General features: G+C 37.5%; 1 protein-coding gene across 5 annotated transcripts in view; it reads right to left on the reverse strand.

Annotated features, from left to right (window-relative positions):
* The window catches only part of ATP13A4 (ATPase 13A4), a 211,954-nt gene that overhangs the window by 86,879 nt on the left and 100,862 nt on the right, over positions 1 to 24,213 (reverse strand). For 3 of the 5 annotated variants that reach the window (XM_063621983.1, XM_063621982.1, XM_063621986.1), the window contains exons 7-11: positions 15,781 to 15,827; positions 6,680 to 6,750; positions 6,507 to 6,587; positions 4,846 to 4,915; positions 3,244 to 3,378 (exon numbers count right to left, since the gene is read on the reverse strand). In XM_063621983.1, the coding sequence (XP_063478053.1) occupies positions 3,244 to 3,378; positions 4,846 to 4,915; positions 6,507 to 6,587; positions 6,680 to 6,750; positions 15,781 to 15,827 (404 nt within the window). Of the gene's footprint in view, positions 1 to 3,243; positions 3,379 to 4,845; positions 4,916 to 6,506; positions 6,588 to 6,679; positions 6,751 to 15,780; positions 15,928 to 24,213 lie in introns of all 5 variants that reach the window. The other 2 variants (XM_063621985.1, XM_063621984.1) reach the window with 1 other exon arrangement.

The raw sequence follows: 24,213 nt of genomic DNA on the forward strand, positions 1-24,213 counted from the left end.
TTGAAGGGGAAGAAGAAAGAAAGTTTCAAGGTTGGCAACCAGATTTCTGGCTTGTGCAACAGAATGGTCAGTAGTATCTGCTACCAAATCAGATAAACCTAAGTGCAGATTCGAGGAGAAGAGCTCTTGAGTTTTATGTCAAAAGTGTTGAATTTAAGGTAATTTTTTGATATTAAGGTGGGGATGTCAAATAGGTTGTTGAAGCTGTGAGTCTGGAACTGGAAAGAGATATCTGGATTTGAGATACATATACAAATTTGAAAGTTATTAGCATATGCCTTTAGAAGTCATTGGCATGTACAGCTATAAAAATAATGAAGAATCTTTTATGTACTTACATGAAAAGATCCTCAAGATATATTAATAGTAATTTTTTAAATAGCAAGTTAGAAAATAATGTAATTATGCTACCACTTACATAAGAAAAAAAGAAAATACATATATTTGCTTCGTTTGCCTAAAAACCTTTTTGGAAGATTACACAAGAAACTAATGTAAGCAGTTGGCCAAGTGGAGTGGGAGAAAAAAATGGAGCCTTTACATTATATGCATTTTCGTGTTGTTTTGACTTTGGAACACTCATTTCTTAAAAGTGAGATAGAGAAGGATGAGCTATCAAAAGAGAATGGAAAAGAGCAACTGGAGAGGATGGAGGGGGTGTTGTCACTGAAGCCAAGGAAAAGAGTGCTTCAGAAAGAATGGAGCAGTTAACTGTGTCAAATCCAACTGAGAGGTTTAGCGAAATCTGTACTGGGGAAAAAAACATATCCACTGCAGGGGGACCATAGCATTAGCAAGCAAAACACCAAGAACCCAGTAAAAATTAATAAAGGACACAGAGTTCACAGTCAAAGAAATGCAAATGGCTTAAAGTGTGAAGAAATGCTCAACTCGTAATGGAAAACATGTAATTAGAGTTACTGAATTCTATTTTCACTTATATTGGCAGAGATAAGAAAAACACTTATCTACTGTTGTACGGAATGTAAAGTGGTATTACTTTTTTATATACATAGAGAGACGAGGTCTCACTATGTTGCTCAGGCTGGTCTTGAACTGCTGGGTCTAAGCTATCCTGCCACTTCAGCCTCCCAAAATTCTGGGATTGCAGGTGTGAGCCTCCACACCTGGCCAGTATTACTTTTTAAAGAGGCATTTTGACGACATGTGTTAAAATAGTGTACCTACCTTATGACTAAGTCATTTCAATTGCAGAAATTTTCTATCTCTATATCAATACAGATATTTATAAGTATATATACTTGTTATATACATATGTATACATATGTAAGATGTGTGCATATGTTTATGTATATAGAGATGCATGAAAAGATATATGTGCAAGGATGTTCTTGCAGCATTGTCTTAGTAGCAAAAGACTAGAAACAACCAAATACATATCAATATTGGACTGGTTAAAAATTACGGTACATCTAGAGAAAATGTATTTGTGCAGATGCAGAAAGATATTTAGGATATAATATGTAAGAAATTCAAGCGAAGGCTGGGCATGGTGGCTCATGCCTGTAATCCCAGCACTTTGGGAGGCTGAGGCAGGTGGATCACTGGAGGTCAGGAGATCGACACCATCCAGACCAACATGGTGAAACCCTGTCTCAACTAAAAATACAAAAATTAGCCAGGCATGGTGGCATGCGCCTGTAATCCCAGCTACTCAGGCGGCTGAGGCAGGAGAATTGCTTGAACCTAGGAGGCAGAGTTTGCAATGAGCGAAGATCACGCCATTGCACCCCAGCCTAGGTGACAAAAGCAAAACTCCGTCTCAAAATTAAATAAATAAATAAAATTCAAGTGCAGAACCGTGTACATAGAATATATTCATTCTGTTAAACAAATTAATGCATATGCATTTAATATAACTAAAAGTACACAGAAAATATGGTCCTAGTGGATGTATCTTGAAAGAGGACCTGAACACTGGGAAGTTTTCCCAATGGGAGGGAGCCTTAATTTTTATTCAGACTCTTTTGTTCTGTTTGAATTTTATTTTTATCATAGCCACATATTGCCCTTTCTGTTAAGGAAAAAAACAGCTAATTTTAAAAGAACTTTTTAAATTTTAAAATGATCTGTGGGCTTTGGGATCACAGTGGCAACCTTAACAAGATTTGTTTAAATGGAGTCATCAGGGAGGAAGGCATGTTGGCATGACTGAAAAGTAAGAGGAAGATGAGTAAGTAATGATAACAGACACAAAGACTAGAAGTTTTACTGTGAATGGAAGAAGAGTGATATAGTAGTAGCTGAAGGCAGAAGCACGGTCAAGAGAAGAAATTGTTTTGTTTGTTTGAGTTTTGTTAAGTTGGGAGAACTTGAGAATGTTAAATGTTGATGGGAAGGCTCTTGAGGAGAGAAGAGAGGAGTCATTCATGGACTGCATAAGCACCCCAAGAAGGTGGGAGAGGATGGTCTCTCAGGTACCGGCAGATGGCACTTCCTCCACTGGAATGAGAGGTCAGGGAAGGAGGGGGCTGCAGAGATGAGTCATTTGACACTTGGAAAGGGGGGAGTTGGACACTTTTCTGTCTTATGGCTTCCATCTTTTTTTGTGAAATAGTGATATCTGCTGAATTAAAGAAAGAGTGGAATATGAGAAGATGGGCATCTCCGATACCAGAGGACAGAGATGGCTTGAAATCTTAATTTCAGAGAACGGGAGATCACCTTGATGGGAGATGAACAGAAGCCTTGTCCAGATGAGGCTGGCATTCACGGATTTATAGTGCAACCAACCAATCTGTTCTATGTAATTTTTTTTCCAACGGTATCTAGAAACCTGGTGTAGCCATAAAGAAAGCCAGGAGTTGGACTGGGGCCTTGGCAAATGAGTCCCAGCCAAACACAAATGGCAAAGGAGTTCATCTTACACAGACTCCTCCCCCTTCCAGCTCTCTTCCACCATCTTCAAGTCCCATCAGTATTCTCTACACACATTTTTTCACATACTCACAATTCATAAACCTTTGGATATTGTTCTGGTTAATTAGTCTTGAGTAAATTAAAGAGAGAGGAAACATCACTTCCAAGGTTAGGGATTGGGATGGGAGGAAAGGGAAAGGACTAAATTGTTGAACACTGGTTACTGGGCTAGATATTTACAAACTTGGTCTCATTCACTATGGAGTAAGAAGTGATTATTTCCCGATTCTCCTTTCTAACAAATTTTTAATAAAGTCACTATCCTTCCCTTTCTGAAACCATAGAATGAATAGAAAAACTCACCTCTCTGAGATCATATACTGTCAAAGATATGGAAATTATGGACATGATTATGATGGCAAAAGCATATTCCTTATAGTCTTCACTAAACCACAGACAGACACTGAAGAGTTGAAATATATAAAATGGATTTAGAACCTGTTGGCAGACATAAAAACAGGAAGACAAAGGAGATCTTTAGGCTTCACACTTAGCTCTTTATTTACTTGTTTCCATAATCATCTTCATGACATACATCATCCCACACGATATTCTAATTATATTTATTCAGCAATTGACATGTGCCAGACACTGCTCTAAGCAACTTTACTTGAATTTTCTCATTGAATTCCCAGTTACCTTATTAACCAGAAGTTGTTACTTATCTCCCATTGTAATGATAAAGAAACTAAACCTTAGATCTTGAGAAATATGTCCAAAGTCATGCGACCATGATTGCCACAGACCCAAGACTTAAACCCAGGCAATCTGACCCCAGAGCACTTACTTTTAATCACTGCTGCATTTTATAATTTACAAAGTAGTGTCTCATGTATTGACATGTTGGCCATCACAATAGTTATTTAAGGAGTAGACATTGTCATCTCCTGTCTACATTTACTGGCCTTCAGAAAGGTGAAGTATTAGTTCAGGTTTACGAAGTTAAAATACTTTCTAGTCTCTTCTTCTCTATGATATAAAACCTGCCATATTTGAAGTCGTTAAGCAACTTGATCAATGGGTGAGTTGAAGACTGCATGTTCTCATAAGTAGAGAGCTGTGCTGAAAGCAGTAAGCTGTAATAGAGCATCTAGAACACTGTGCGGGAGAGTAGCTGTTAACTTCAACAGCTTTAATTCTGCTTTGGTCAAAAACATGCTGTGCCTTTACTTAAATTCCCCCTAGTTGGTTTCCCTCTGTCTAAAACAGGAATGGCAAACCTTTCTTCTGGTTAGAAAGGCAGCACACAGAAACATTCCCTATTGGTTTGTTTTACTTTCTTTCATGCTTGACGGCTTGCTGGAAATATTTTAAAAGTATCTTAAGTTTAGTAAGCTTTTTTTAAGGCAAGGAGGAGTGCAGAGAGAGCACAGAGAAGCCAGAGGACAGCTAGAGGGCTATGGTTTGATAATCATCGCTGTAAAGTGGAAAAATGATGAGCTCAGTGATAGGGTCCAAAAGGAAACTTTCATCTTATACCTTGAGATCAGCAGTACTAAGACGGCTGAATAAATGCGTTTTTTTCTTCCTACAATTTTAGGCACCAAGGAAATTGTATCTGTTACCTAACAAAAGGATTAGCTTAAAAAAAATTGAGTTTCACGAAGTTAAAACAAGTTAAGCAGCATAGTATTAAAAAAGAAAAGAAACATTACATTCATCCAGCCATTAAATGGTAAATAAGTACAACGAGTTTCACACCCTATATTGCATAAGGCAATGTGCAAAAGAACCACTTGAAGAAAAAGAGTAAGCAAGAGATATGAGGATAATATGCTTGGCATACTTTCAAAATATATTCTATAATACAGTTACTTATTAACAAGTAGCACTCCTGATTATTTCACTAGAGCCAAACTTCTTTATTTTCTGTCCAACACCAAGAGAAAATGCTGGAGAAATTACCTCCTTGATGAGCAGTTTCCAAATTGGTGTAACTTCAACATCAATAGTATTAGGCCCACATATTAACCTCCTATAGAAAGAAATCACAGATCACTCTGTCACAAATAATAAAATTAAAACTGACTCCTCACCTATTCAGAAAAAGGTCTACTCCATGTTCACTTTCTCACTTGTGAGACCAACATAAGTCTCCCTTGTTATATACCATTCTGATCCTTCTCAAAATAATGGGAGGTGAGAGTTCCCAGTTGCAAAAATGATAAATATGACCATATTGATTCTAGAACTATACTCTTCCCAAGGTCTAAATATTTCTCTAAATAGTATTTTGGGTATTTAATATTAAATATTGTCTCACTAAGTACTTTCAGGATTGGCATGTTCCCAACTCTGTCTCTCCTCAATTCCAGTTTTATTACTGTAAGACAGTGAGGTAGTTAAGAGAAATCACTTTTATTGATAAGGAAATGCTGTTTCTACTTTCCTATCCCTATTTAGAAGTTCTGGAAAACTTCAGAATGTATTTAAATGTGAGTGGAAAGGTTCATTGATCTAAAAAATAGCTCTACACACATAATTGTTCCGCTTTTTGATTCAGTGTCTCTAAAACCCAGAGATGTGTTTCTTTGATTATGCAGAGGAAAGACATCTTATGAGTTATGTTACTGCTGAAAACACTAACCGCTTTCTCTGTGTCTTCCACCTCGATGCTCAGATTAAATAGCTTGGTCAAATGTATGAGAGCAGGGCTTCTCAAACTTTAATGTTTACATAGATCACTTGGTGATATTGCTAAAATGTATGAGAGCAGGGCTTCTCAAACTTTAATGTTTACATAGATCACTTGGTGATATTGCTAAAATGAAGATTCTGATTCAATGGGATGCAAAGTGGTCTGAGATCCTGCAGTTCTAACAAGCTCCCAGGTGACGCTGATTCTAATAGGCTCTACATCTCTTCAAAGTACTAGAAATGGGGAAGGGGGAAGCATGTGAGTCATGGAAACTTAGAACAGCAAGGCCTTTAAAAAGTCTTTCTCCCCCTGTTCCCCTGTCTATGATTGGGAAACAAAGGCCCAGAGAAGAAAAGATATTTGTTCAAAGCCCACAGACTCTTGACATACCAGTGCCCTCCCTAAACCTCTCTCCTCTGCCTAATAACTGATCTGGAAATATGGAGCTACACATCTCGCGTGGTGTTCTGCTGCTGCTCCGCGGTTCTTATTTAACTGCGTTATCATGGTCTAATATGTATTTCTTGATTATAACCTAAACTGGGTCAACTTTATATTATAATAACCTTGAGAAACATTGTATGGAGTAGAAAGAGCATTACATCTGCAGTCAGGAGTGTGGGACTCACAGTTCTTCTGCTACTAATTCCCATCTGTGTGACCTCGTTCCGGCCCTGAAACCCCTCTGAGCCTCAGATTTCTCATTTGTTGTATGCAAATGGTGATAATGTCTGTTCTACCTGCCCCATAAGGTTGCTCTGAAGATGATGTAATATAATGTATGTGAAAGATTTAATTTAATAATACTAAATAGAGCACTACAATATTTTCTGATATGAATCCATTAAGATTACTATTTATTAGCTGTCTATTTGGCTAACTGATAATAATGCTTTTGAGCTAGTATAGGCAATAATATGCATGGTACCTAATCTCCTGTTCTTCTCTTGTCAAGCCTGATCCAAATTTTTGATGTATCTTGGCAGAACTGAGCCAGTCTTCCAAAGAGCTAAAATAATAATAATGAAAAGAACATATTTAGCAATAATATTTTTGAGATAACATTTTTCTTCTTTGGCTGTACTCACTAAAACAACTTACCCAATTTTCTGGAACTGTCCTTCTAAGTAGTTCCAAACATATCTTATTTTCTGCACTTTTATGCATCTCACCTGCAAAAGAAAAGTACTAAGAAAACCTCTAGTTTGAGGATCAGAGAATAAACAGCAATCCAGTGGCTAAAGAAGTATTTGTTTGAAAAGCGAAGATAAGACTCTAACATACTTATTTAGATTTTATCCTTTTCTAACTTACCCTTTGCTTTTCTACCATACAAATGGTATTCTTTTTTTTTTTTTTTTTGAGACGGAGTCTCACTCTGTCGCCCAGGCTGGAGTGCAGTGGCGCAATCTCGGCTCACTGCAAGCTCCGCCTCCCGGGTTCATGCCATTCTCCTGCCTCAGCCTCTCCGAGTAGCTGGGACTACAGGCGCCCGCCACCACGCCCGGCTAATTTTTTGTATTTTTAGTAGAGATGGGGTTTCACCATGGTCTCGATCTCCTGACCTCGTGATCCGCCCGCCTCGGCCTCCCAAAGTGCTGGGATTACAAGCGTGAGCCACCGTGCCCAGCCGGTATTCTTTATTAGAAGTCATCATTCAATCAACCTGTATCATGGACCTACTATATAGAAAAATATATATGAATAAAACTTAGTCTCTGCATTATACTACTTTATAAACTAAGAAGGAAAAAATTCCAAAAAAAGGCATACAGTCCAATATGTACATGTCAAAAAAATAAAAACATAATAACATAAAAAATACGGTCTTGAAATGCTGTAGACATAAAGAGACAGAAGATGATGGAAGGCATCATGATGGAGATGATGTATGAGTTACAGTGTTGAAGGATTGGAAGATTATACTCAGATGAGAAAACAGAAAGTATTTTAAAGAGATTGTTCACAAGTTAGTTTGGGGGAAGAAGGCAAATGAGCATGCCTGTTTGTAGAATGAAGAATGAAGCTAGAAAGATAAACTGAAACCAAAGTATTGATACAGGAGTTAAGAAGAAATTACTTAGGCAGATAATGAGGTCACAGAAGTCCTTGGTAAGGTTTTCTTTTTAATGAAAAGCAGTGCCCAATCATTTTCCTTTCTAACATAAAAAGATCCAACTATATGCTACCTCTGAAGAATCATTTAACTAGTAATAACATACATAGACTGAAAATGAAAGAATGGAAGAAGACATTCCATGAAAATGGAAACAAGAAAAGAGTAAAAATACTCACACCTATATCAGATAAGATACACTTTAAATTAAAACTATAAAAAGAGACAAAAAAGATCATTGCATAATGACAAAGGAGTCAACTCAGTAAGAGATTAACACTCATACGTATGCACCCGACATTGGAGCACCTAAATATATAAAGCAAATAGTAATAAAACCAAAGGGAGAAACTGACTGAAATACAATGATAGTAGAAGATTTCAACACCTCACTCATAGCAAAGAACAGATCATCCAGACAGAAAATTAACAAAGAAATATCAAATCTAAACTACACTCTAGACCAAATGGACCTAATAGACACTTACAGAACATTCCATTCAACAGCTGCAGAATATACATTCTTCTCAATTGCTCATGGAACAGTCTCCAGAATAGATTATACATTAGGTCACAAACAAGTCTCAACAAATTTTAAAATCATATCAAGTATTTTTTTTCTGACTGTAATAGTATAAAAGTAGAAATCACTAAGAAAGCAAGAAAAACTTCAGAAACTTTGCAAATACATACAAATTAAACAACATGCTCCTGAACAACCAACTGGTCAACAAATAAATTAAAAGAGACATTCAAAATTTCTTGAGACAAGTGAAAATGAAAACACAGCTTACCAAAAACCTATGGGATACAGAAAAAGCAGTTCTAAGAGGAAAGTGTATAGCAATAAACACCTATATACAAAAAAGAATGATCTCAAATACACAATCTAACATTGCACCTCAGGAAAAATGAGAACAAACTAAATCCAAAATTAACAGAAAGAAGGAAATAATAAAGATCAGAACACAGGTAAATAAAACGAGACAACAGAAGGTCAAAAAACCCAAAGAGCTGGATTTTTTAAAAGATAAACGAAATTAACAAACATTTAGTCAGACTAAAGAAAAAAAGGGAAGACTCAAAGTCAGAAATGAAAAAAGAGACATTACAAATGATAACAAAGGAATAAAAAAAGACCCTAGGAGATTATCATAAACAATTATATGCCAACAAGTTTGATAAGTCTAGAAGAAATGGAAAAATTCCTGGACACATGTAAGCTACCAAGATTGAATCATGCAGAAATACAAAAGGTGAACAGATGAATTAGCAATGAGATTGAATCAGTGATAAAAAGTCTTGCATCAAAGAAAAGCTCAGTACCTGATGGCTTCACTGCTGAATTCTACTAAACATTTAAAGAAGAATACCAATTCTACTCAAACTATTCCAGAAAATTGAAGAGAGGAAAATATTTCCAAATTCATCTGTGCATCACCCTGATAACAAAACTAGACAAGGGCACAACAAAAAAGAAAATCATATGTCAATATTCCCGACAAACCTAGAAGCAAAAATTGTCAACAAAATTAAAGTTAACAGCACATTAAAAAGATCATTCGGCTGGGCGCGGTCGCTCACGCTTGTAATCCCAGCACTTTGGGAGGCCGAGGCGGGCGGATCACGAGGTCAGGAGATCGAGACCACGGTGAAACCCTGTCTCTACTAAAAATACAGAAAATTAGCCGGGCGTGGTGGCGGGCGCCTGTAGTCCCAGCTACTCGGAGAGGCTGAGGCAGGAGAATGGCATGAACCCGGGAGGCGGAGCTTGCAGTGAGCCAAGATTGCGCCACTGCACTCCAGCCTGGGCGACAGAGCGAGACTCCGTCTCAAAAAAAAAAAAAAAAAAAAAAAAGATCATTCACCATGATCAAGTGGAATTCATCCCAGGATACAAGGATGATTCAACATATACAAATGAATAAACATAAAATATCACATTAACAGAACGAAACACAAACACCATATGATCATTTGAACAAATACAGAAAAGCATTTGACAAAATTCAACATCCTTTCATGTTAAAAACTCAACAAAATAGATATAGAAGGAATGCATCTCAACACAATAAAAGCCATGCAAATCAACAGCTAATATTATACAAAACTGGAAAATATTGAAAGTTTTTCCTCTAAGATCTAGAACAAGACAAGAATGCCTGTTTTCATCACTTTTATTCAACATACTACAGGAAGTCCTAGTCAGAGCAATTAGGCAAGAGAAAGAAGTAAAAGGCATCAAAATTGGAAAAAAACTTAAATTGCCCCTTTTTACAGATTACATGATATCATATATAGAACATCCTAAAGACTCCACTAAAAAAACTAATAAATTCAGTAGAGTTACAGAATACAAAATCAATGTATAAAAATCAGCAGCATTTCTATACACTAATAGCAAACTATCTGAAAAAGAAATCAAGAAGCTATCCCATTGGCAATGGCTACAAAAAAATAATAAAATACGTAGGAATAAATTTAACCAAGGTCTTGAAAAATCTCTACACTGAAATCTACAAAACATTATTGCAAGAAATTGAAGAAGACAAAAATAGTTGAAAAGATATTCCATTCTCATGGATTGAAAGAACTAATCTTGTTAACGATGCCCATACTATCAAAAGCAATGTACAGATTCAATTCAATTTCTATCAAAATACCAGTGATATTCTTCACAGGAATAGAAAAAACAATCCTAAAATTTGTATGAAACCACAAAAGACCCTGGATACCCAAAGCAAACAGAGCAAAAAGAGCAAAGCTAAAGGCATCATACTATCTGACTTCAAATTTCACTACAAAGTGATAGTAACTAAAACAGCATGGTGCTGGCAGAGAAATAGACATATAGACCAATGGAACCGCATAGAGAAAACAGAAACGAATTCACACACTTGCAGCCAACTAGTTTTCAACAAAGGTGCCAAGAACACACAACGTATAAAGGATAGTCTCCTTAATAAACAACGCTAAGATAGGCCAGGCATAGTGGCTCATGCCTGTAATCCCAGCACTTTGGGACACTGAGACAGATGGATCACTTGAGGTCAGGAGTTTGAGAACAGCCTGGCCAACACAGCAAAACCCTGTCTCTACTAAAAGTACAAAAGTTAGCTGGGCATGGTGGTGGGTGCCTGTAATCCCAGCTGCTCAGGAGGCTGAGGCAGGAGAATTGCTTGGACCTGGGAGGCCGAGGTTGCAGTGAGCCGAGATCGTGCCACTGCACCCCAGCCTGGGAGACAGGGCAAGACTCTGTCTCAAAATAAATAAATAAATAAATAAATAAATAAATAAATAAAACTGAGAAACCTAAATAAATAAAACTGAGAAACCTGGCAATCCACATGCAGAAGAATGAAGCTAGACCCCTGTATCTTACTATACACAAAACTCAACTTGAGACTTAAATGTAAGATGGGAAATGATAAAACTACTAAAAGAAAATACAGGGGAAACGTTTCATGACATTGGTCTGGGCAAGGATTTTTTTGGATAAGACCCCAAAAGTGCAAGCTACCCCAAAACAAAAATAGACAAATGAAATTACATCAAGCTAAAAGTTTCTACACAGCAAAGGAAATAACTAACCAAGTGAAAAGACAACCTACAGAATGGAAGAAAATATTTGCGAACTGTGCATCTGACAAGGGGTTAATATCCAGAATACATAAAGAACTCAAAAAACTCAATAGCAACAAAACAACTATTTGATAGAAAATGGGCAAAAGACCTAAACAGACATTTTTCAAAAGAAGACATACAAATGGCTCCCAGATAAATGAAAACATGCTCAGCATCACTAATCATCAGGGAAATGCATGTCAAAACCACAATGAGCTATCACCTCACTCCAGTTAGAATGCTATTATCAAAAAGACAAAACAATGACAAATGCTAGCGAGGATATAAAGAGATGAAACTCTTGTACACTGTTGGTGGGAATAAATATTAGCACAGCCATTATGAAAAACAGTATACAGGTTCCTCATAAAATTAAAAATAAGCTATCATATGATCCCACAATTCTAATAATAGGTATATATCTAAAGAAAAAGAAATCAGTATGTCAAAGAAATATCTGCACTCTCGTGTTTATTGCAGTACTATTCACAATAGCCAAGTTATGGAATTAACCTAAGGGTCTATCAATGGATGAATGGATAAAGAAAACGTACATGTACATTTTCTTTGTGGAATGTTATTTGGCCCTAAAAAGAAGGAAATTCTGTCAATTTTGACAACGTGGATGAACTTTGAAGAGATGTGAAATGAAATAAACAGACACAATAAGGCAAATACTGCAGGATCTTACTCATTTGTGAAATCTGAAAAAGCTGATGTCATAGAAGTAGAGAGTAGAATATTGGCTATCAGAGGCTGGGGGGAATAGCATAGACAATGGGATAGAGGAAGGTTGGTCAACAGTACAAAGTTATAGTTAGATAGAAGGAATAAATTATGTTGTTCTTTTGTAGAGCAGGGTGACTATGTTTAACAATATTGTATTGTATATTCCAAAATAGCTAGAAGAGAGGATTTTGAATATTATCACCACAAAGAAGTGATAAACCTATGAGGTGATAGATATGCAAATATCCTAATTTGATTTATATATAATGTATACATGTATCAAAATATCACACTGTACCCCATAAATATGTACAATTATTATGTGTCAATTAAAAACAAAATTTAAAAAATCCTGGTAGCCAGATTAGACCAGTTAAAAAAAAAAAAAAAGAAAAAGATACTAAAATACTGAAAAAGATTAGGCTGACAGCAAATACTAAAGAACAAAGAGGGGGTTATTACAAAAAAAAAAAGGAGGTGAGGGTCTGGGACTGTTGGCAGTGGGAGAAAAGGGAAGGGTTGACGCTTATGACAACTGTGTGTTCTTGCTTCTAATTCTTTAAGCAAGTTCATATGCGAATGTGAATTTCCGTGAAGTGATGACCTAACTAAACACAAAGAGAAACAGTGAGACTCCCATATCGTCACAGAGCAATGGTTATTATACTCTCAGGCTGCTCGTTGGAATCATCTGGGGAGCTTTGAAAAAGACTGCTGTCTGGCCCCACCCTCAAGGTTTCTGATTTAATTTGTCTGCAATGCATTCTGGGCATAAATATTTTTAATTGTCCTCAGGTAATTTTAATGTGCAACCAAAGTTGAGGAACAGTGTCTAGAGCTTCCTTTTGTAGCTACTCTGCTAAAGTCCTATTTGAGAACTTCAACTAAATTTTTCTGCGCTTCAGTTTCCCCATGAATAAATTTAGGCAGTTGGACAAATTATGTCTCTATTCTACCTCAGCTTCTCTCTAGATATTCTATGCGCAAGAATATTACAGTCATTATAACCACTAGATACATTTTAAAACCGGAAAGACCATATAGCTGGCACAAAATAAGTGCTCAATACATTTTTTATTAAATAAATGAATGAAAGCTTTGTAAAACCATATCAACTAGAAATGCAGTTTAAATCCCTTAGCTCCAAGGTCTAGGTTACCAAAAATGAATGTTAACTCTATGCAATAGGTGTATGTGCAGGTACACATGTGCACGCGTGCATACACACACACGGAGACATTCAAAGTTACCAAATAGCATGTAAAATGCTGTTTTTTTTTATTTTACAGAATGGATTTATTTCAGCAAGGTTGATTGCAACATAATGCATTTAAAAAGTATATCTTATTGCCAATTTAGAATGAATTGCCAGTAGGAATGACACACAATCTCTCTCTAATTTGCAGATTTCACAATCTGCAAAGGAAATATTTGTAAATGACAGGCTCTAGGGTGTGTTAGCCATCATGACACATGTTGGAATCTCAAGCATCTTGCCTCACAATTTACTTTTCTCTTCAGTATTCTTTGCAATTTTGCAAATACAGCAGGATTGTAATCACAGCTACTATTTTTTGGGCATGTTAAGACTTTTCACACGTTATGTTTAGTCTTTTCCATCATCCTGTGGTAGGGTAGATATTATTTTCCTCTTCACTTTGCACCTGAAGTTCATTTTGCTTAAGTAACTTGCCAGGAATTTGAACTCCAGCCCAGCTGGCTCCAGAGTTCAATCTCTCAAAGGATATCATATTCAAGCTAGTCCCAAAGGAAAATCTGAAAAATCCATTGACTTCAGGATTCAAGCTGTATAAAGTGATGGCTATCTACTTATTAATTACATAAATGCAAAAATCTGTGTTAGAAATATTTTAAAGAACAAATTGTGGTTCCAATGTGAGGCCCCTGATCAGTTCGAGAACCTCTTATCAAGAGTCAGAAACCACACACTGAGGTTGAAAAATGTATAAAACATCATAGACATGAAACATCTGTAGATGAAGGCAGCAATAATGAGAAATAAAGAGGTTACTGATAAGTTTTACCTCAGGCCAGAAAATAGAAAATTCCATTATCTTCTGACAATGTCTTAAGCCATTCCTCACAGAGTGGGAAGAATGGCTCCATCCTAGACCTTTAGGGCATATTTGAGATTTCCCCCAGGAGAAAACATCTCTGCCAGGAGTTTATCTGCTTCCCCCATCACTCTCAGAGTCTCTGGAAGCTGGTAAGAGGATGTTAAGTACAATATTTGTGACAGATGAGGTTTATTTGCCCATTTCCTGGAAATTCAGACCAGGAAACAGCAATTCGGAAACCAAATATCTGCTGTGGGGTGAATTTCATCTTTCTGCTCAGGAATCAGGAAGATTTCCTGTCCCCGGGCTTTCTGCTTGTAATTTCTGGTTAGAACATGTTATTAGAGCATCCTGTTTAACAGGTTAAGCACTGGGTGTTAGCTTTGCCTGCAATCCTGCAAGATGGTCCTTAGCATCTCCTCTTAGCCTGTTTCCAAACCTGACATAGTTCTTTGCTGTAGTCTTCAGACTTCCTTAAAACCAGTGATCTCCAACCTTTTTGGCACCAGGGACCAGTTTTGTGGAAGACAATTTTTTCACGAATGCTGGGGATGTGGTGATGGTTTCAGATCATCAGGCAATTGTTAGATTCTCATAAGGAGCACTGTAACCTAGATCCCTCACATGCACAGTTCACAATATTAAGGATTTCACTCCTATGAGAATCTCATGCTGCTGCTGACCTGACAGGCCATGGACAGGGCACCAATCAGTGGCCTGGGGGTTGGGGACACCTCCTTTAAATGCCCCTAAATGGTTACCCTCTTGGTAATGTTGTTATTGTCATCAAGGCTGAGCCCATGACAGCTCCTCTGACTTTAATGAAAGTTCTGTTACTAACATAGCTCATTGAAGTTCACAAATGACCTTAATATCCATCGTCTCATTGTATGTTCATAACAGCCCTGAGAAAGGCAAAGAAGGGGTATTACTTTTATTTTATAAATAAGAAACTCAAGACCAGAGAGGCAGTAACTAACCAAACTGCCTATGCCATAGCTGGTAAGTGAAGATAGTACACCGATCACAACTTTCCATTTCAAGACCCCTGCCTGGCCGCTGTGCAACCTTCCAAGTGTGAAGTCACAGCCTTCGTTGTAGAATGAATGAAGACACTGGCACTGATTATATAACACCTTGGCAGCTATCTCAAGTCATTGATGGTGGAGGTATTGGAATTATAGAAGAAAGCAAACACACAAATTTGACTAAAGGCGATTTTGTGACTTCTTTCTATTGGCCCTGGCAAACCAAGGTTATTCTGGATGGAAATAGCCTTGAAAAGGTGATACATATATGAACGTATCTGATTTTTTTCCCCGTATAATTCTTACTTTGTGCATTTGATATTCAGTTGTATTTGTAATCACGGAAAAATAAAAGCATATATTTTCTTTAAAAATATATATATATTAGAAATAGACATTATTATCATCATTTTGTAGATGACAAAACAGGCTCAGCAGGGTTAAGATCAATGGTTGCACTATTTAGAAGGAGGAAGCTGAGATTTGGACTGTCTGGCTCCAAAGTTCACGTTTTAAATATACGCTATCAAATGAGGATTGGCACCGTGGAGGAGATACATTTAACTTTATACTTGAGGGGAAAAAAGATTAAATCTCTCTGACAGCAGCAGCCATAAGTTTACTTACCTTTAGGTCTGGCTTTCTTATGGCTCTATTTATGATATAGTCCTCATCTGTAATGAGAGGGTGGTCAGGAGTGAGACCAAATGCGCTGTTTAATGCTGACAGGTAGATCCATATTACCTTTTTCCAAGAGTAAATTTGGAATTCATCCTGAGGAGATAGACATCAAAACCCCCATGAAGTTAAGAGAGGTCAGCAGGCTAAAATTCAACCTGAAAAACATCATTTTAATATAATTCTGTAAGTGTTTGGCATTAGTGAACACTCTAGACAGAATGGCTTGTCTCTGAAAGATGATGGATCTAGAACCTTGAGGGAAAAAGACCTGTCATCATTGACTAAGGAATCTGGATATGAAGATGAGGCACTGACACATAACAAAGCTTGAGAGTCAGGAGGCTCATTCGCAGGTAAGAACTAGTTCACTGCATCACCTCTCAGCCTATGACCTGATGACCATCCCCATCTTTCAAGGCTTAACTCAAATTCCACCTCGTACAGAACAGCCTCATTAGCACCCTTCCACCAGGGGGAAAAAACAAAACAAAACAAAAAAAACCTGTCACTTCGTTAACTCCAAAAAAATGTTAAGTGTCCCTCTCTTGTGCTCTTAGTCACTTTTTTTTAGTTCTTCTAGACTACCTGGAATGTAGGGACCATGTTGTATTGTTCTTTATCTCCCATTCTTATGGAGCACCGAGACCTGCTCAGTCAGTCTGAAGAATGGAAGAAAAAGACTGAATCCATGGACCGAACCTGCCCAAAGTAATTGCCAAGATGTTAGCACAGGTGGGGTTGAAGAAGGCACCTTATTGCATGACCCTAATTAGAATTGCTTCCCTTTGCAGTTCTCTGATTACTTCATCACAGAGTAAAATTACAGAGAGAAGCACAGGATTGAGAAACAGATACCACAATGGTCCCTTAGAGACCGATTTGACAGCGGTTATTATCTGAATGGGTAAATACTAAACATAAAACCCACTCAGATGACTGACAAACCTCAGGATTCAAAAAGTATAACAGAAAAAGTCAAACGTGGGAACAATTTGATGCTTGGGAAATGTAGGTCAGAGCTGGGAATTGTCTCCACCACCACACCCATTTTTGCTATGAAGAGTGCCCTAGCTGACTATGCAAAAGGCAGAGAGGGGAAGATACAATCATTATAGCTAATCTCTTATACTCGTCCTCCTAAGAGAAGACCATCTGTATGCCTTTGCTCCTGTTGCTTCCTTAGCCTGTAGTACACATTCTTCTCTCTTCTCCTTAAGTCTTTACATGGCTGGATTCTAGCATCCTTCAGGGTCCAGCTCAGAGTTCATGTCCAGCTCGCAGTTCATGTCCAGCTCAGAGTTCATGTCCTGAGAACCTGCCTAATTACTCTGGGTGATCTCTCCTCTAAATCATCAGGATACTCAAGATTCCTACCACATTTTACCCTTTGTCTATCCACCTTGTCACTTCTCTTGGACTGTGGGTAGGAACTGTGTATGATGCATGTCTGCACTTCAGCCAGGCTTAGCACAGGTTCTGTGTGCATGTGTGTGTGTGTGTGTGTGTGTGTGTGTGTGAGAGAGAGACAGAGAGAAAGAGAGATGAAGAAGGGAAGGAAGCCAACAAGAGGGGAAAATAACCTTAATAGAAATTGGAATATTAATTAATTAATCAATTTTAAAAGCCAGTGTAATTGGCTGTTACACTGGATTTAAAAAAAAGGTGACTAAATCAATTCAAATCAAATTGTATGGAGTTAAGAATGATGAGCCTAAGAATGGTGGAAGGGAGCTAAATTTTCAATGACTAAGCCACTGATCTGATAGACATGGTCTAGGTATGGTAGAGTAGGCAATCAACACTCTTGAACAAACCTTGACATAGTTCAGCATTATATAGCTTTGCTTTTGATGTCATCAAAGCAGTTTTTAAGTAAGAACTTTCCATTTCTAATAATAGTTAATATTTATTTCACACTTACTATGTTCTAAGCACATAATGCCACATATGTATTATTTCATTTAATGTCAAAAACCCTATGGAATTGTTACAGTTACTTATTCTCCCATTTAGTTGGCAAGGAAAGAAAGACATACTTGGTAACAGAGCAGGGACTTAACGGTCACACCCCCACTCTTGCTTGCCTCCTCCAGAGTCCCCTCTAACCTTCCACTTTATTCTGCATTTTGCTAAAAAATATAATTTGATTGGACTGCCATTTTTATGTCGAGCCTGAACTGGAACTTCTAAAGAACATAGTTTCAATGAAAAATTTGGTAAGAAAATGTATAATTTGTAGGTAAATAGGAACACAAATTATAAAAGAGCCATCAAGACCAGAGACCTCTGGCCACCAAGTAAGGACAATTAGGAAGACAGCAACTATTAATCATCTTCAGTGGATTAAAATAATATTAACAACTAATTTTCATATGATTACATAGCAGTTTGTAGAAATTTTGTTATGTTATCTTATTTTAGCCTTACAGTTCTCCAGTGTTGGTATTATAATTATCTCCATTTTGCAGATGAGAAAACCGAGCATCAGCAAGGCTAAGAATTGCTCAAGCCAGTTTGAAACTGGTAGTAGGAATAAAACTGAGACCTGAGTCCAGATCTTCCTATTCCAAATCTTGGTCCCTTCCTCTTTATTTCAACAAGTTGTCCCATGGTGTCTATGGCTTGCGTGTAAAAATCACCTTGAATTCTGTACCAAGTGACAAATAGTATCCAGTTTCTCACAATCACTGCTCTCCTGACAGCATAGAATCTAATTCCTGAAATCAAGCTGTCACTCTCTGGCCCTGTGTGACAGCAGACAGACCTCCAGACTGTAATGCCTAAAGAGGGAAAAGCAAAGTGTCCAGGTTCTCAAAGGCCATATTAATCCAGTGCACCAACTGTATGCCTTAGTCTAGGTGTGTATTAAAAACTGACATTCATCTATATACCTATCTCTTCTTATAGCTCATAATATTACCAAATCAAAGGTACTTGGATATATTTGCCTTTAAGCTCATTTCCTATCATCCCCATTTACTGCCAATCCCAATAACTCATAATTCTGTATGATACAAAGTAGAATTCTATAGAAAAAATAAAAGATAAGGCAGCTAGATGACCCTTTTGCTTAGAGTAGGGGAGTGACCCTGACTTCTCTCTTGTATACTACCCTGTTGAGGACTCTGTCAAATCACCCAGCTTTTTAAGGGAAAAAAAGCAAAGAAATGGAAAGAAAGTACACCAATGTGAAGTGGTCACTTCAGGCAAAATCATTGACTTCTCTGTTTTCATTTTGGGGTTGTCCAATATGGAAAGAGCACAGGCTTGAGGCCTGAACTCAAATCCCAGCTCTAAACTGTCTTACAACTGTCTAAGGCTGATTTTCTTTATTTAGAAAATGGAGATAATACCAAATTTCATGGATGTTTGAAGGATTAAATGAAATAATACATAATGTGTCTGATCGAAAGTTTGGCCCATAGCAGGAAGGCAACAAATAGTATGGCTCTGTGCCTCATTTTTCATAGCATGTTGTTTCTGAGATCTTTCTGTAAGTAGGAACTTATTCTCCCTTTGAGGAAACTCTAAAAGTCTCTCAATTTTTCCTTTTTGGAAAAGCAGCATCTTTACCTGTAAATGGCTTCTTCTACTTTAGTCTGTTTCCCAGCTCTCTTCAAAGCAGGTAATGATTTGTAAAATACTTAAATGTACCAGAGGAGCTACCATTTTAAATAATTGGTTTATAATGCAAGTAATCCAAAGTGCTTGCCTGGCAAATCTGGACTTTTTACACCTCAGGTCTCTAAAGAAGGCTTTACCTCCTCTTTATCAAAAATATTAACCGGATCAGTCCTTGAACTCTAAAAAAATAGATTTTACAAAAATTCAAGAGTGCATTTCAAAAGTCAAATGTATACAACTGACCAGTCTTTGACCTGAACTGAAAAACAGAGGAAGAAACCTGGACATTTTTTATTTCCTGTGGCTTTGTACTTTCTGACCCTGGAAATGCCAGATTAACTTTTAGATTTGAATGAAGCAAGCTGTCTCGTGATATGGTTTGGCGGTGTCCCCATCCAAATCTCCTCTCGAATTGTAGTTCCCATAATCCCCTCATGTCATGAGAGGGACCCAGTGGAGGGTAATTTAATCATGGGGGCAGTTACACTCATGCTGTTCTCATGATAGTGAGTGAGTTATCACGAGATCTGATGGCTTTGTAAGGGGCTTTCACCCTTTTGCTTGGCACTTCTCCTTGCTGCCGGCATGTGAAGAAGGACGTGTTTGCTTCCCCTTCCACCATGATTGTAAGTTTCCTGAGGCCTCCCCAGCCATGCTGAACTGTGAGTCAATTAAACCTCTTTCCTTTATAAATTACCCAGTTTTGGGTATGTCTTGATTAGCAGCATGAAAACAGACTAACACATCTTGCTTACCTCATTCTATCCTTTTACAATAAGAACCTCATCCCTTGAAATTTAAAAGCAATATAATGGTCACTTCAAGTTCAGGCCAATGCTGTGACCTCTCTTGTATAGTTCACTACACAAAAAAAATGTAGTTCTGAGCTTGCCTTAAAAATAACCTGTTTCAAAGTTCCAATAAGACATTAGAAAATGAGTAATTTTCTCCTGGAAATGGATACATTGCAATGCTAAAAGGCTGAATTCTAGCTCAGGTGAAATACCTAGAGGATTATGGATAATGTAATAATAAATTTCTCAGGCTATTCTAAAATGCTGCACTGCCTTTATAGACCCATAACTTTGGTAAAATTCTTTTATTTTTACATCTATCATTTTTTTTCTTTCTCTTTCCCTCTCTTGGCCAGACTCATTGATGCTCTTAACATCCCGACCTCATATTCCCAATGTTTTTTAGTTGGAAAAAAGTTGACACTGGCTAGAATATAGGATTTCGTTATAAGATACATAAAGTTCTAAGTTTTGGAGAAATTCTCACAATAATTGTTATCTCAGTATATGTTGTCCAAAAAAAAAAGAGGAGGGAGGGACAACACAATGAGGTTATTAACAAAGCAAAAGCTATGTTTATGTCTGTGTACAGAACAAGGAAATCTAGAAAACTCAGCATACATTTTTTTGGAGGGATCGGGATTTGGGGCTTGCTCATTTTTGTAGTTGTTTTCTGAGGGGAAATGGAGCAGTGGATTAGCTGGTTCATTGTCTGAAACTTCTGGAGATATAGTGTGTAGTAAAAAGTTGACTAATGCCCATGGAATGCCTGCATGCAAGCAGTCTTTATTTCAGAACTTTACACATATCACACCCTGAGTCCTCACAAGGAGATAGGTATTATCATTAGCCCCCGTTAACAGAAAAAAAATAGAAGCAAAAAGAGGTTAAATAAACTGCCTGTTATGAATTGAGTTGTGTCCCCTCAAAATTCTCATGTTGAACCCCTCACCTCCAACATATTTGGAGATAAAACCTTTAAGAAGGTAATTAATGTTGAATGAGGCCATAAGGGTACACACTAATCCAACAGGACTAATGTCCATATGAGATGAAGAGACACCAGGCGTGCAAGAGCACAGAGAAGAGACTCCATGAAGACACAGTGAGAAGACAGCCTTCTGCAAGCCAGGAGGAGAGGCCTCACCAGAAACCAACTCTGCTGGCCCTAGATCTTGGACTTTCGGCTCCCAGAACTATGAAACAATAAATTTCTGTTGTTTCAGCAAAACCCGGTGTGTGGTATTCTGCTATAGAAGCCTAGCAGACAAATACACTGCCCAAGGTCAAGAGCAGTGCTGGGAATCAAATCCAGGTACTCAGAATCTAGAGTTTATTCTTAAACCACTTCACAATGCTGCCTCTGTAGAATCTGGTCACTGGACAGAGAGTAATTAGATCTCTAGTTCCAACTCTAGTTCAACTCTCATCTTACGGCTATGGGACCCTGAGAATTTTGTTTAATTTCTCTATGCCTCCATCTGTAAAATGTGAGAAAAATAATCTCTACTGGTAAGGACCAAATGAGACAACTATATGTAAATACTTTGCAAACTGTTAAATTGTAATATAAATGGCCCTGTATTATAAAGGATAATAGTCTCAAAACGATTTATCTTAACATTGAGTCATTTCACAGAGGCCAGTTCACAGAATCTCAGAGATTTGTGGTGAGATGTCTAATGAAAGACCAGGTTGAAATGGGACCGAGTTGGGGAGTGGGTAGGAAAGCAGGATTCAGAAGTGGGAATGTGTACCTGAAAGAAACATAATGCTATATTCTCTTTCTCAACTGTGACATTCCACTTTAGTATCCTTGAGATAAAATTCTGGTAGAAACAGTGAGACTATTTATTATAGATTCAACTTAATTCAACTTATTAAATTAAATTAAATAACTAAGCCCTGCTGTGGCCATGTGCCAGCTGCCATGGGGAATGAAATGTATACCACAATCACTGTCTTCAAAAAGCTTATAATCTAGACTGTCCAGGAAAATAAAAAGCTGAGAAGTTCCAGGAATAGAAAGTTTATAATTTTAAAGGATCAAAAGCTACAAAAAGGAATGCAGCACAGTGAGAAAAAAAAAGACTCAGGACTTAGAGAAAGTCTTAGGTTTAAGTTCTTTGCCCCCATATTCCCTCTACCTGCATCACTCTCCATGTGCCTGCCCCCAGCAGCCACCATCACCTTTTAACTCTTAACCTTTGGTGCTCAGAAAGCCTTCCCTGACTGCTTTGACATGGACAAATCTCTATTATATAATCCTGCCATAACCATGAACCTTTCCTAAGGAGTACTTTTAAGAGGTGGATTTTTACATTTATTTGTGTAGTGATCTGATTAACTCCATGAGGTCAAGAACCCTGGTTTTATTAATCACACACACTCACACACTTGCCCGTGAGCCAGCACTGTTGGCTGGCATACAATGTGTGCTCCTCAAATGTATAAAAAAAAGAAAGACATAAGAAAGGAAAGCCTGATTTTGATATTTACTGGGTTGTAAAGTCACTTGGTCTCTTTGTATCCTCATCTGTAAAATGGAGATGATAATGGCCATTTTCCAGAGTTGTTATGAGAATTATATAATCAATGACATACTGCTTTATAAACTGTAAAGTGAATAGTATTTTAATACAAGGTAAAAAGCACTACAGCGGTCACAGATGAAAACACAGAGCTAATGCAGGACAGGCGATTAACTCCCTCCCTTCTGAACTGGGGCAAAGAATGAATCAACAAAGACTTAACAGAGAAGGTGATATGTGGCTGAGGAATGAGGAGAATTTAATAAGTAGAGATAACACTTACTTTCTACATTTACTTGAGAAAGAAAAGCATGTGTGTGTGTTGACTCCTCACTAGAAAATCACTCTGTAAGGACAAGGATTTCCATCTGTTTTGCTCATAGTTGTATTCCCAGTGCCTGTGCCAATGTCTGGTACATGGTTGGTGCGTAGTAAATACTAACTCACTGAAAACATAAGTGAATGAATGCATGCAGGAATGGAGGGGAGAAGGAATTATCAGAAGAAACTTCATGGGTAAAAGCAGGCACAAAACAGTGTCTTGTTCCAGTAGAAAGTGGTCCTGGTGTGGGAAACATGGACTGTGAGAGACCAAGTTACAGAGGAGGAGCGGGGAGGAGAGGAGGTAAGGGACCCCGTGAACACAGCTGCTGCCGCCTGACGAGAATACTGGTACACTGGCAGACTTTAAGATGACATTTGCGTGGCTGATTTGCAGAGTTTCTAAGTCTTTGAACTAACGCTCCTAACCCTGACATCTTTAATTGAAACTGAAGCGAAAATGCTCCCCATTAAAACATCGAACGGAAGTGCCTTGAGTCAGGCCGCATTGCTCATCATCACAAAGTTCTCCTCTGCACATCACGGGGCTTTGACAACATGTAACCTACAATGACCATGAGGGGAAAAATGTGTTTGTAATTATAATAAAGACGGAAGCTCTGAAAATCATCAGGAGCATCTGAATTCAAAACAATGCATATAAATCATGTCATTTGCATAGAAACGTGGCTTTGCTAATGATATCGGTTAAAAATCAGAAGTAGATGAATAATGAACAGAATGCCGCTTTTAAAATTATAAAATAAAAACCTAGTTACTCTTTTCTTCTGGAAAAATCTCTCGGAGTCCTTAATAAGAGAAGAAGAACTGAAAATAAACTGTGTACTTAAGACTTTCAGTCAGTACATCACGGTCTTTTTTTTTTTTTTTTAATGTCAAGAAATGACTGCCTAATCAGTATCTGTGATAATGATCTGTAATCTTACCAGCGTGAGATTGATGATAAATAGCAAGTACTGATTTTTTAATAACATGAAGAACAGATATACAACACAGTTTCAGGTAGGAGTCATCCAGACCTCCTTAATGGACAATCGTCACAGTCCAGCTGTTGTAATATAATTCAAATAAAATCTTTTTAAGATGTC

This window comes from Symphalangus syndactylus, chromosome 17 (genome assembly GCF_028878055.3).
Source record: "Symphalangus syndactylus isolate Jambi chromosome 17, NHGRI_mSymSyn1-v2.1_pri, whole genome shotgun sequence".
Lineage (NCBI taxonomy): Eukaryota > Metazoa > Chordata > Mammalia > Primates > Hylobatidae > Symphalangus > Symphalangus syndactylus.